Consider the following 14,714-nt stretch of genomic DNA (forward strand, 5'->3'; position numbering starts at 1 on the left):
CAAAAGCAAATCTATTTAAACTGAATTCCCATATAACCATACGGACCTAGAATACAATTAATAGATACTTATCTATTGTTTGATTGAAAAATTACTTGCATTGGAAAAATGTTTCCGTGTAAATGAAGAAAATTTACATTTTCTTATTTTATTTCAGCTCTGCATGCGAATTCTGGGATGGTACCGAATTAAATTTTATCAAATAATTTCTCTGTGTTGAATATGCAAGTATAAAAGAAGAGTTTTTAATAAATTTCAGTATACCATCATGTCTTGTATAGATTTTAATATCCCTGTTGTTTTTATTTCATTAGCATCAACACCCTTATATATCCGCAATGGTTAATAATGGAACACTCCACTATGACCATGATAGAGACGGGACCCATACGCAACTGGCTGGCTGTGAGGCGAAATTCAGAAACTTGGAACATGATACACACATAGCAATTCGTTACGAGAAAGACATTCTAACAGGTAGGCCTATGTATGGAGTCATTCAATGTATTCAACATTTCCATATATGTATATATGTAATCATGTGACCACTGTATGTGTGTTTGTAACCTTGAATTCAGAAGTGAAAACATTGCTATGGAAGCTACGTGTAAGGGCTTTTATTGCACATTGTGTTCAAGTCAAGTGTTCATGGAATGTGCTAGAAAGAATTTAAAGCATCGAACAAGAAGTAATGTGGCCCAGTACTTAATGTGTAGGTTTCTAGGCTAATCATACTAATGTGCTTGAACCTGCAGATTACTAGAAGTGTCAAATGTTGTTTATATGTATTTATTTTCTAAATATTTGGTGTTGTAGGTAGTTCATTGTTTCGTAATGTGATTCTAATATGTTTTAACCTAAATAAGCTAAAGAGCTACTGTAAATCCATTCTAAGATCCGATATATTCGAAACATTTATGATATGATAGAGAAAATAAAAAAGATGTGATAAATCGTACAAGAGCTTTGAACAACATAATTTTTATAGCCTAAGGAAGCTAGAGTTTTATCTACCCATATCAAGAAAATACACTACCTATTTCTCAAAGATTCTGCTTTATCGCAGCAACTGAATATATATTTTTTTCATCCACTTTTACTTTTCTCCGTAAGCTGATTTCGCTAATGCTATTTGGATATGGTTAGCGTACGCGTCTTTGGCGCGGAAGACCCAAATTCGATTTCTGGCGGAAGTTTTTGTGACTCGGATCTCAGGTTAAGCTGTAACTCTACGTCTCGTATAGCCTCGCTGCTCAAAGGGACACTAAATCCTAACGTCACCAACCAAATACTCTAATACTACTTGAGGTACAGTTTTTCCAGTTAATAGAATTATGGCTGATCATGTCCTGAGGTGTAATAATAATATACAGGATAGCCCAAAAGTAGGTATACAGTACCGTACTGATCAGCTCATTGCATTTTATATCATTTCTTATTGTTATCCATCAGGTAGACTTCGTTTCTTTATTATTTGTTCTTAATGTCTTTTTACTTATATCTTAAGCACGGAACAGCCGAAGCAAATAAAGCTATAAGCTAGAATGTTATACTTGATCAATGCAGGGATGTATGCCTACTTTTGGGCTACCCTGTATATAGAAATTGACCTTTGCACTAGCTGCCCTTGGTAATCGGATTGGGCAGACTTTACTGTTTCGAGATGTTTATGATGCCCTTGAGGAATAGTGGTCGAAAAACTGTTCCTTATATTAGTATTGATTTTTTCATGGCTATTTGACTTAATTACCTTATTTTCTTTTCTTCTGTGTGTGAATAGCAAGAAGAAAATTATGTTTTGTGAAGGCTTGAATAAAGAGTTGAATGAGTTGAATTTTGAGTTTAACGTACCGTTCAGCAGCGAGGCTATATGAGACGTGGACCTACTGATTAAGTTGGAATCCGAACCACATGAGTTCCCGCCGGGAATCGAACCCGGGTCTCCCACGCCAAAGGCGCGTACGCTAACCGCTTAGCCACGAAGGAGCTCCCTTGAATAAAGAGTTAAGGAAAAGACTCATAATGTATTTCGAGTGGAATATTGCACTGTATGGGGCAGAAACATAGACATTACGCAGAAGCGATAAAAAACAGACCGGCGTGAGTGTAGAGAATTAGACAACGAGTGGGAAACTCCTTAGTTTAGATTTGATTTGATTTAAATTTAGCGTCCCTTTCAGCAACGAGGCTATTTGAGACTTGGACCTACAGCTTAACATGGGATCCAAATTATATAAACTTCCACTGGAAAGCGAACCTGGGTGTCCCGAGTCAAAGATGCGTACGCTATTCACATAGCAATGAGGGAGCTCCCAAGAAATGTTAGAAATAGTAGAAGAGAAAAGAACAGTTTTAGATGGAATAAAAAAAAAAAAAAAAAAAAGGAAAAGTAAAGTCCGGTTTGGGCATTGACTAAATGGAAAATGTATTATGAGGTACGTGGTAGCAGGAAAAATAGGGAGGGGCGAAAAGGCTACAGTTGATGGACAATATTAACACAAAAAGTTGCTACGTGAAGACGAAGAGGTTAGCTAAAGACGTGGTGCATAAAAGTTTCTTAGTATGTGGCAGGTGACCTAACAATGACATGTGTGTAAATCAAATGTATTGAATTTACTATGAGTTTGAACTTACCATCTTTCTCCGAGCCTATAGCTTCCTTAATGCATCAGTTCCTTGGTTATTTTGTCGCACCAAATATTTTTCACAAGACTTTCTTCATTGAAAGTACGTAAGCTGGGTTCTTTATGTTTTCAGCCTATGGCACACACTAGTACAGTCATGTTCAACAGATTTTTGGAGTATCTTCTTTTTAAAAGCTTGTTACTGATTTCCTGAGGTAGGATATTCTGAAACAAGGGACGAAGGTTGTGCACTTTCTTTCGTAGGAGACCATATAAAGCTAAAGTTATAGCGCTGTAAGAGGCATGTTATTATTTAATGATTGTACTTAGAAAATATAAAGTTAAATGATGATTTTTCTGGGAGTACTGATGACTTTTCAGTACTAAGGAATTATTCACTGAACTTTTACGATATCATAATTGACATACTTTTCTACTCGGAAACAGTTAAAATTTGTAGCGTCATGTTGTCAAGTACGTTTTGTTGTTGTAGTAATTACATAGTATTGGTGTACGCTTATACAGTACCTTTCCAAATGTATAAAAAGTAATACTAGGTAAGGACTTAGAATTACAGTGAAACCTGTCTATGTTGGCCACCATCGGTTCCATTGAAAAGTGGCCAACTTACAGACAATAAGTTTGATTGGTGTATTTTTACAATAGGATTTCTAGTGTTACTTGATTGTAAAATTTTAATAAGCAATGCCACGATAGTTACTTTTAAATAATGTATATAGAGTAATAATAGCAATATACAGTACCAGGAAAAAATTACTACAGTATGTTTAATATATATTCATACCTCTCTCTTCCTAGAAACTAGTCTGGTGTACTGAATTATTCGGATTGAAAACACAATAACACAAACAACCATAAATAGAAACATAGGTGCGCAGTTTATTGAAATTGATATTGTAGCACACTGAGTTATTCAGATTGAAAACAGGAAAAGCAAAATTATACAGTAAATTTAACAATTTATATGCAGTTTATATGACTTTTTCAGTTGTTACTGTTCTTTCCTATTGCAAATACGGTCTTTTTGGTACATATCCACATTCTAATTTTTTAATTAACTACCTTTTGTTAATGAGATACAAGTGTTTCCCCCGGAGCAAAAGATGTTTTGAGAAAATCTTAAGAGAATTCATATATCAAAACCTCCGCTACCGTTCGATAAACAGTCAGGTGCCAATAGTTTACAATTGACATGGTTAGCATTAACCTTGAGAATTTTCCGGAATTACGAAAGTTCCCCACTAAGGCTAATAATTTTATCGAAACAGATAGGGTAAACAAATACGTATAACCATTTCCTGAATTCCTGTACGTGCTTTTTCTTATTTCGCATCTTCCTTCACCACCGCTTTATAAGGTAGTCTTCTGGCCACTGACCTTCAAGAACAAATCGTGGGAATCTATGCTTCTTTGTCTCCAGTTACACACATAGAACATCTGCCTCTCATATGAGAATACGAAAGAGTTAAAAAATAACAAAACGGTACATTGCGTGGTCAAGATACGCAGGTAAATTTATTAATATCATCATAGGGTACACATTGCTTCCATGCGGCCAAGTTCCAACTTACTGAGTAATAAGTAACGAATGTCTATAGGAAAATGCTGGTTTAAGGCGAACCAGGCCGAGATGAGCAAGTGGCCAACTTAGAGAGGTGGCCAATTTGACAGGTTTTACTGTATTTATTACTTGAGTGATTTTTACAGAACTAATCTGTTAGGTAAAGCTCATTTCGGAGGATTGCGTGGATTTACAGTAGCCCTTTTCATTTAAAACTCTTATTTATTATTAATACAAGTTATTTATCGTACTGCATGTTTTACATTGATGTGTTTGTTTTGTCTTTTTCTTTCTATATCAAATTCTCCCTTCTTCATTTTTCTATGCTTTCTTCAACAATTGGAAACCAGTGAATATATATCCTGGTGACGAGAAGGCAGCGGAAGTCATTAAAAAAAGGAAAGACACCCAGGCATTTGGTAGTTATCAATTTACTGCAATGGATTTGTGATAACTTAATTTGCGATGCTGATAATTTCTTTGTTTCTTTTTCACATATTGCAGTGCTCGCTATTAAGGTGGAACAAGTGGAAGATTTTTTTTTTTTTAATTATATGCTCTCAATTAAGCAATACTTATTTTGGATTTTATCCTTTTTTAATTAATTTTACGCGTATTGTATTTGGTATATATTTTTTTAAAATTTCAGATTTCGGATATATGTATCCTATAGCTTCAAATTTCGTGTGATTATTGAGATTGTGCAAGGTAAATAAACTAAATACCAAAGTTTTAGAAGTTGAGAATTTTCCACTTAAATAATAACCGCGCTGTACAGCTAGAATAACTTGTGTATAATTCCAGTATAAAACTAGCTGAACTTGCGCTCCCTACACAGCGCATCATTCACATATGAGCATTAATCTCCTTGTTATTCCTCACAACATCTGTACGCAGGGCCGGATCCATGGTTTTCTGAGGGGGATGCACCAATAACTATCAGTACATTTGAATCAAATTTAAATTTTTTAAATACCTTTAGGCATCTGTGATGTGTATGAGGAATTGACTTAAACTATTGTGTTTAGCAAAACTCCGCTTTCTTTTAAGCCCGAAACGGAAACATCACATGAAATTTTAGGAAAGTATTGATATTTTCACTGCCATTTTCTCACTTTAGGTAGTGTATATTCAGAACAGAGGGGGCGCACGTGCTCCGGTGCACCCCCTAAATCCGGCCCTGTCTATACGTGTCCCTTTACAGACACAAGTGAAAACTGTTTTGATGAAAAATCGACAAAGAGTACCATAAAGGGGAGATTTTTCCAATATCTCGCACCGTTTGCAAGATTTGGGTCTACTTTCAGTTGGAGTTTCTAATACATGTGCGATCAGTGTTTTCTTTCTTCTTGCATGCAGTATCATTGGGCAAAACACTCCAAACAACAAAGATTCATCTTAGCCTGGATAAATCGTTATCCTTCGTTTTTAATTATTATTTAGCCGTGAAATATATATAAAACCCGTGTATCAAATATGTCGTGTTGGAATGTATAACTCGTAGGATGTGATGCTTACTTTTTTAAAAATATAATAAAGAAGGCTTTTTTTAATATTCAATTAGAATTGAACAATCTACGGCCTCTTTGTAGAGCCTATGGTTCCCGAGAACTCACTCTCGAAAGGATTGGCCACAAACATATAAACTTTTCTAACATTTTAATATTATAAAATTATTATCCAATCACTCTATATGCTAAATTTCCCTAGACAATAGGCTTGTGGCACATAACTCATTTGGATTTTCCAACTTCCATTCTATTCCTTACTATATTGCTACGGTTCTAACAAATCACATTTGTCCAGAAAGTCATATCTCGTTAGCCTGTAACAGATGTGCAAAAATACATGATAATTTAATTGAGATTGTATGAGAAAAAAAGTGCTCTTTTGACTTTTTAAAAAGAAATTCGAATAATTGAATGCATGACGTCAGACATTAGAAGAATGATAATATCAATGCATGAAAATGAAGGAAAATTAGTTTATACCTTTGTGTTGATTTTAAGTATAGGAGAGTATAGTAAAAATTGTAGTAATTTGTCAGGTTTGCAGTATATGGGCTGACGTAAATCAACGTACAATGGAATACGAGAAAATTTGGGGAAATAATCGAATTTATTATTTAGCAGATTCGCTAGGTTCGAAGTCAGTGAAATAGAGCGGGACTGAACCAGGCAAGAATGTGGCAAGGAAAACGAGCGGATTTCTCCCATTTTCTCATATAATATTGAGTTCAGCTTTCAGAGATAGAGGAAGGGTTGCCAGGCACTATAAGAATTGTATAGTCCGTGTAGTGGGAAGTATGAGCACGGGGTATGTGGCTGTTTGGATTCCACAACACGTAATACAAATTAGAAAAGTACGGATCAAAAAGAGCAACTCGTCGTAGTTACTAGCAAAAAGTATTTGATACGATTATTTCATCTTTTTTAACTGAGTTGTACATCTTCTGTCAGTTCTCTTTAAAAAAGAAATGGTAACTTCTCTACTAGCAAAAGCAAAATACAATTGAATTAGTTTCATTTTTCACACATGAATGAGTTTCTTAGATATTACTCTTCCTTGGCTACCAGCTTTTCTAGAAGGTGTGGGCATGTATCCTGTCATTTTGAGCATTGAAAGTCTCCTCTCATCAATGAAAAGGATTCGACGGTGCCCATTTCCTGCATAACGCTTAAGCCTCTGGCGCTGCTTCAGTTCATTTATCAGGAAAATGTCCTTTGCGTTGTTCGTAAGCATGGTGTCCCAGGTCACTGCTTAATGTGCGAGGCATAGACATTTTTTCGATATCTGTAGCTTACAAGCCATAACTGACTGTTTCCTAACTGGATTTTGTCGGACACGCGTCGCCACTGCTTTCACAAGTTCCGGTATTCGTACTGTGCGTGGTCTTTCTGACCACGGACAATGTTTCACAGTTCCAGTCTCAACAAAGCACTGGATAGTGCGGTAAACTTTTTTTTTTCCAGCTTGTGTAAGGTTTGAAAATCTTTCCTGGTGATTTGCCACCTTGTGCAACGCTATGCCGGCCATATAATTTTCATACTCTCGCCGTTTCATCTTGAACACTTACAACTGACACCTTTACACTTCTTCAGCCCTCTAGCAGTGACTCATGCTTTACGATACCACCACTCTTGACCCACTCGCTTGTACGGGTGGAAGTACAGCCACCCTCAAAAGATAGGACAGTAGTTATGATAAGATTATGTATATACTTGGAAGAAAGACGTACCGTTATCGAATTATGTATAAAAAATGAATTAATTAACCAGAAAGTAGCGAAAACTTACTTGTATGTCTTGTTTTTCACTAGAAGAACTAGCAGAAACGAGTGAATGCTAGTGCTACGCTATTTACATCTTTATTAGCCACGCAACCAATATACGAGGGCAGTTTGATAACTAACTTGGTTTGCATATTAATAGATGACGCTAACGTCATCTGTATATGTAGTTATACAGTTTCCTTTCTATGAATAAATAATCTTTGGTCTCAAATCATTTTGACTGTAATTCATTGGTTGAAAGTTGCTCAAATAGAAGTGTTTCGAGTTAGAGTGAAAAACTGATAAAATTGTAATGCGTAGTATGATTCAATTCTTTTTTCTGGAAAGGAAAACTGCGTTCTTTTTTTTTGGAAAGGAAGACCCCGAAAGAGATTCATGGAAGGATTTTACCTACATTGGGTAACTCATATCCTTTATTTGATTCTCATAATTATGAGTAAATGAATTCAAGCGTGATAGAATAAGCATTCAAGATATGCCACATCCTTGGAGCCCCAGTATCTGCTATGACATCTGAAATTATTGATGAAGTCCATGCTGACAGACGAATGAAAGTGCGCGAGTTAATAGAAGCCACAAGTATCTCAACTGAGAGAGTTGACTTCCTTTTGCATAATGAACTGCACATGATAAAATTTTGCGCAAGATGAGTGCTGCCTTTACACAATCCAGAGTAGAGAAAACAACGTATCGCTGAGCAAAAATTGGCCGAGCTGTGATTTGAAGCGCTTACCCATCCTCTCTATTTACCAGATATAGCTCCTTGGACTACCATCTATTCCTGAAACTCAAAATTTCAGGCAAGACGAAAATTTGAGTGAAATAAAGGGGTCATACATAAAGTAAACCGTACTTTGAAAGCCTCAAAGAAACTCATTTCCGCGAAGCTGGAGAAACGTTGGTGCATGTGCAGTGAGGGAACAATGTTAAAAATAAAAGTTACGCTAAAAAAACATTTTTGTTTTTAAATATCAAAACAAGTTACTTATCATGACACCCTCGTACTTAACTGTGTATGAGATTGGATTTTTCGACAATTTAGACATTTAATAATTACCAGCATAGAGAAAAATATTCCCAATGAACAAATAATGATACACACTTTTCTAATTAGTAACGATTTTTCAGGAGGAACATTTTAGCATTCTTGTCCTATGTAACTTGGAAATATGGAATGAGATTCGCATTCTAAAATATATTTTATTGTACTAATGGGATTTTCCAGTGAAAAATCCCTTTATCATGCCGTAAGTTTAGCAGCACTGCCGAATAATATACACAGAAGAAACCTTGAAACAGCTTGTATTTGAAAATTTAATACAGGGATGTTAAGGTAAGATGTCTTTGTCTTTATAAAGCAGTACATATGTATACATTTCGTGAATATTGCGTGAAGCCAAGCATTGGTACTCTTCCGGTAATGAGTTCCGTGGCATTTTTTATGTATTTGTTTATTTTTTTATGTTAATTAACTGTTTTCACCTGTTCCACCTTAACCAGAAGCTGACGCTTACTCTAAATACGGTAATTATGCAAATAAGATAGATCATCATAGCAATTTAAGTTTTTGCATCTCCATTGTAAGTTATTTTTGCTATAAACTTTGCACAAAACAGCATGCTGGGTGCCTTTGAGAAATTGTAGTTTGTAGGATTATTTCACCATTAGTGAGAGAAGAGGGATCAGCCATTACGCAGACTGTATGAAGAATTTAGGAATTCTTCGAGTACCAATAGGAACTAGATATTTCTCTCTCTCTCTGTCAATAGAGTTGTTGTGTATTTATTACGTCAGTAACAACGTAGAACTCTTAAATACCGAAAAAGAGATTGCAAAACTTCTATTTTTCACAAATAGGCTAAGTATTAGAGTATCTTTTATCTATTAATAGTACTCATCACATTTATTATTGTTTTATTTTTTTTTTTAATCTTAAATTTATGCATGTCCCCATACTCTTTTTTTTTTTTCTTTCTTATTTGTTCGTGTGTCAATAGTTGGCAGTTACCGTTTTCCTTGCTATTATTGCACCTTGTAAGCTTGTTTGCTGTTCGTAAGTTTTATTGATATCTATCAGTTTTATTTCTAAGAGAAATGCAAAATATAAGAATAGAAATTTGCGGGCGGATGTTAATGATTTTGTTGAAAATTTATTTTTTGTTACTAGTTCTAGTCCTTCCTTGTAGAAGATCAATTCTCTTACCTATAAAATTGCAGCGAAGAAATGGATGTTTATTGTTTTCCCTGTGAAACTTTTTTATTAAAGCTTGAGTACAAAACCACCAGCAAACCTAGTTAACTTTTCCACTTTTTATCGCTTGTTGTTCTCCTACTAATAACTTCATAACGAATTTAATGTGTAATACGTTAAGGTATGCATTTAAAAGCACTATTTTGTATTAGAAGTCAAAGTTTAGTTACCTACGTGGTTCGTCGTGACGTTTGAAGAAAGAAAAAAAAAAAAGCTGCAATATTTCGTCGTCAACTTTATTTCTGTCAACATTGACGAGCGCTATTACTCTGGGATTATTTCTTAAACTATTATTTGCTCCATACTCATATTCTGGTGTGCAGGAAACAGATATGTTTATCACGTACAGTCAGAATTAATAGCTTTGTAACCCTGTTTACTTCTGAAAACATCCTTATATTCAATGTATATTGGTTAATAGTTACCCTGTTTCAGAAGTGGACAGGATTACGAGCTTTTTAATTGCGACTTGACGCAATGATACTAGGTGCATTCGAGTTACAACACCTTCAAAAGACCTTATTAGGAGGTGTCCAAAGCTGGCACCAAGATTGCATGACATCATGCCTCACGCTCATTCTTGTGGTTGTCCGTCCACACCCGTGGCACCCACTTGGAGGACACTTTTCGCATTTTCAGGTCTTTATGCAGGATTGTGTACAAGATCCCACGGAAATGCCAACTTTGGGGGCAGTGTGTTCTACACTCATTCGGCGAACCTCCAAAACAACTTTCTCCACTCGTTCGATCGTGTCGTCAGATCGGCTTGTGCGAGCCCGAGATTGTCTTGGTTTATTGTCACACGACGTTCTGCCTTTGAACTGTTGCACCCACGAACGCATAGTAGACATATCCATAACACCATCGTCACATGTCTCCCTCAACTGGCGATGAATTTCAAGCGGTGTCACACGCAAGTCGAGAAAACGACGAGTATCGTAAGTATTAAAAACAATCATCATTCTCATCGCTGCCGCTAGAGTTCTGTGTGCCGTACCGTGTTGCCATCTCTAGCACGTATTGACAACGAGTGCTCGCGTATTTGAAAATAAACAGCACGTTTCTATCTGTTGTCAGTCCTGAGAAAGAGAAAAAAATTGGAGATGTTATAACTTGAATGCACTTCACAGATGTCTTTTTCCTGTATAAGTAGCAGTACAAAAAATAATCCCAGAGTAACAAGGTACTCCTCAATGCTGACAGGAATAAAGTTAACGAAATATCGCAGCTTTTTCCAAACGTCATGATGTACTACTTAGCTAAATAAACTTTGACTTTTAACTGACTTTGACAAGTGTTTTCTTTGGAGTAGAGAAAATGCCGTTCTCTAACAATTATTTTAATTATTTCATATGCATTGAGTATCAGTGTCAGTTTCACCGTTGTTGAATTGCTTTTACAAATTGCCAGCGGATCTATCGGGTTAAAAAAGAAAAAAGCATGAACCACAGTAAACCTGGTTATATCTGTGGAAGTTCGATTGGATAGAGTAAGCACATGACAAGCAGAAGATTGGTATTCGAGTGCCCATCAGAGTTTTCTCTTATTTCATCATAATTTTATGCAATTTCTCGAAAAATCTACTGTAATTGGCTTACTCTCAGAAGAGATTGACAAGTGAATATACAGAAGAGGAGAGGAGAGCTATGTGCTTTTGTTTAGGGTGTACAAATACGTCATTGAAACATGTTCGAAGAATTTTTGTTGTATTTTAATTGGCTAAACAGAATTAGATTACTTTTTTTTTCTTAAGTTATAGATAATATATGGTGGTACAAAACCTAGCTAGCAGCTTTAATTGTATTTAACTACTGAATGAAAAGACGTGGAACTTTTTACGTAAATTTTAAATACGTTTATAAATCTTGCTATTTAATTGTATGCTCGATAAATTTCCGTCAACTTCAGTAATTTTACGCAATCTTATCTCAAAATTTGACGCGACTACGCGACTCTGTGAAAAGCATCTGCTGAAATGACAAGATTTCACGTTGTATAGGTGACTTCAACTATACCAAAGATTTGGGATTGCTCTTATCTCCCATAAAAAGAAACATAGAAGAATCAGGTCTGATCAGCACAGAGACTAGTTGAATCGGCTTCCGTACTTCATTAGATAGTGACATTTTGTCGTATAATGTTTATTCAAATTGCTAATAATGGAATCTGTGTCCCATCTTACATATCGACGTAGCTAGTGAAATGAGAATTACAGTCAGTTTTAAGAAAGTAAGTAAAACTGTTTCCAAGCGACCTCCCATATCTGTCACGTTTCTATCAATGGAAACGGCCGAAAATTCAATTAAAAAAAAAAAAAAAAAAAAAAAAAAAAAAAAAAAAAAAAAAAAAACTGGATGAAGGCTTAATCCAAACGAAATACGCGTATTTTCTCTGACTCCCAAATACGTCACTTTTGTACTTTTGTCTATGCATGAATCCGAGCAAAAATTGTGCCTCATCTGAAAATCATGTTTTTTTTTTTTCTTTCTTCTAATTTGGAGATTATTAAAGTGAGGTAACGTAATCTTGATCCAATATTCGTTTTCTTAAGCGCTTGGCGTGTCCGAATTTTGTAGGAAACCAATCTATAAGAATCCGTTGAAGGCTTTACAGACTTTCGATTATTTTAGGGCATGTTACAACAGTTCTCTGTACGTTTGCAGGATTCTCTTCTGTTCTTCGAGTTGTTATCCAAGAAGTGTATGAACTTGGCCGGTGCGTTCAGTTTCTAGCTAGTTGTATCTTTATTTTGTTCTGATTATTTCAAACAACAGAGATGTAATTAGGAAAGTGTCCGTTTGGGTTGAACAGAGTGACTTGGATTTACTATTGAGTGTGAGTTGCTTCGACTTTGCAAATATGAAAGTGTGTATTATTGTAACCACTGATGGATTGTAGGAAGACGTAAGTTACGGACATGAACAGAGAGCAAAAACTCCTAGCTCTTGTATATTGGGACAGATTTGTGATCTCATGTCAAACAATTTCGTCCAGCACTGAATATGAACGAAACGTTGACCCACTTTCAGCCGTGAGTCTTCGATAAACAACTCGTACATGATTTATTTTTCAACCTACTTACGGACGGCTTCCACTTAGAACTGAAGTCAAAAATATTTGCGCCGTAAAATAAAATGTTAAAAAGATTTAGTTGTGTGTGTTGGAAAGCTATAATTAAAATAGCACAAATCATGGAACAGAAAATCCGCAAAATTAGCAGAGTTTTGTTTTGTTTGAAATAGAACAATTATTGATAAGTTAGTTTTAAATACTATGTTTTAAACGCTTGAGCTTTTGTAGTTGTACTGTATTTGTCAAAAATATATGTACTGTTCGTATGGCCTGGCATTGCTTTCTCGTATTGTGTTCAAAGTTTTGATGACAAAGTATGATCTGAACTTTTTTCTACTATTTTTCAAAGGTGCATGCTATGTAGGAATCGCCATGTATATTAGCCCACTAACACACCACTGATTTCGTTGTAAACAACAAAAATTTTTCTTTTAAAAAATTCACATGAGAATGTAGAACTACAGTGCGTAAGTTTTGTTAACTTTCCAGTATCAACGGACATTGAAAACAAAGCAGCATGGAAGGAGTGCTTCCGAGTTCAAGGCGTCAAATTACCCACTGGATATTATTTTGGAGTGTCTGCAGCCACAGGCGACCTTTCGGATAATCATGATATAATATCTGTAAAACTTTACGAGTTAGACTTACCGGAAGATGTAAGTATACTGTGATAATTTTATCTTCTTTCATATAATTGTAAGCTACGTCTTTTCTTGTCGCTATGTCTTATCTGTCTCTTTATATCTCCTGTACTGAATGTTTTTATGAAGCTAAAAGGAAGGAGTTCCGAAGCGACCCTGGGAAACAACTAACTTACAGAAAGTGGAGAGAGAAAAAATAGCACACGCAGGTGTAAATAGGTGTATTATGCACTTTTTATTTATTTATTTATTTTGTGTGTGTTATTTTGTGTTTTCCCCTTTTCTGGTAAGTTACTTCACGATTCTTTGTTCTAAACATGTGAGTAAAATATTTGTTTTGTTAAAGTTGTAAAATTTAGTATCTTATAACGAAGAATACGAAATTGTGGAGTTCCATGTGCGATATGATTAGTTTCTTTGAAATGTGATTCTGCTTTTGATTTTCGTATCATTGTTGCATATTTTTAAAATTCGTTTTATAATTTTTCTGGGCATAATCAGTAATATGTAATTTACACGTAATAAGTAAGAAACATTTGAAGTTTCTCATGTACTAATGTTCCTCGGACAATTTTTCTTCCAATATCGAGTATTACAATCAGACATTTATCGTCAGGGTATACAGTAGCTTTAAGTCCTTGTTTTTACAAGCGATCTTACAAGTTTTTTTGCCTCAACAGTGGAAACTTAAGAATAGTATTGAACTTTTATTGCTACTGATTGTCAGTTGCCTTCCCCAAAATATTGTGAGTTCCTCGTATTGTTTTACTGCATGCGAGGGAGGATACAAGGCTGGTATTTCTGGAGTTCCGTCTATTATAGAGAAGTGAAGAGTGTGCTGTAATTTTAATACATGGAGTGGGCAACTGTGTAGAGTTTCAGTCACCTACGATGCTAGTTGTAGGTAAACATAATTGGCGAATCGTTTGGAAAACTGGTCTCGCGAAGAAGTCGCTTAGTTAATCTATTTCTATTTGCAAAACACGTAATCGCGGCTGAAATTCACCCAGCAGCTGGTAGAGGTTTACGGAGAGATTATTATGTCTCGTCAGCATGTCGCAGAATGGTATCGAAAGTTTGCAGCTGGTAGAGAAAACGTCACCGATGAGGAGCGTAGTAGCCGACTCAGCACGGCATCAACAGCCAGCGTGGACCAACTGATTCTGGACAACGGGAGTGTTATTCGCGCTTTTAAAGGAGCACCTGGGAGGTCGTCGCTTTGCTTCAGACGAGGAGGTGACACATTTCGTAA

At 35.6% G+C, this 14,714-nt stretch overlaps 1 protein-coding gene across 2 annotated transcripts in view; it reads left to right on the forward strand.

The window, feature by feature from the left end:
- LOC145667010 (vesicular integral-membrane protein VIP36) overlaps positions 1 to 14,714 on the forward strand; it is a 53,498-nt gene that overhangs the window by 15,375 nt on the left and 23,409 nt on the right. The window contains exons 4-6 of one of the 2 annotated variants that reach the window (XM_081734691.1): positions 315 to 477; positions 4,557 to 4,625; positions 13,311 to 13,477. In XM_081734691.1, the coding sequence (XP_081590817.1) occupies positions 315 to 477; positions 4,557 to 4,625; positions 13,311 to 13,477 (399 nt within the window). The remainder of the gene's footprint in view (positions 1 to 314; positions 478 to 4,556; positions 4,626 to 13,310; positions 13,478 to 14,714) is intronic. The other variant, XM_081734692.1, reaches the window with a different exon arrangement.

This window comes from Thermobia domestica, chromosome 12 (genome assembly GCF_964235325.1).
Source record: "Thermobia domestica chromosome 12, izTheDome1.hap1.1, whole genome shotgun sequence".
Classification (NCBI taxonomy): Eukaryota; Metazoa; Arthropoda; class Insecta; order Zygentoma; family Lepismatidae; genus Thermobia; species Thermobia domestica.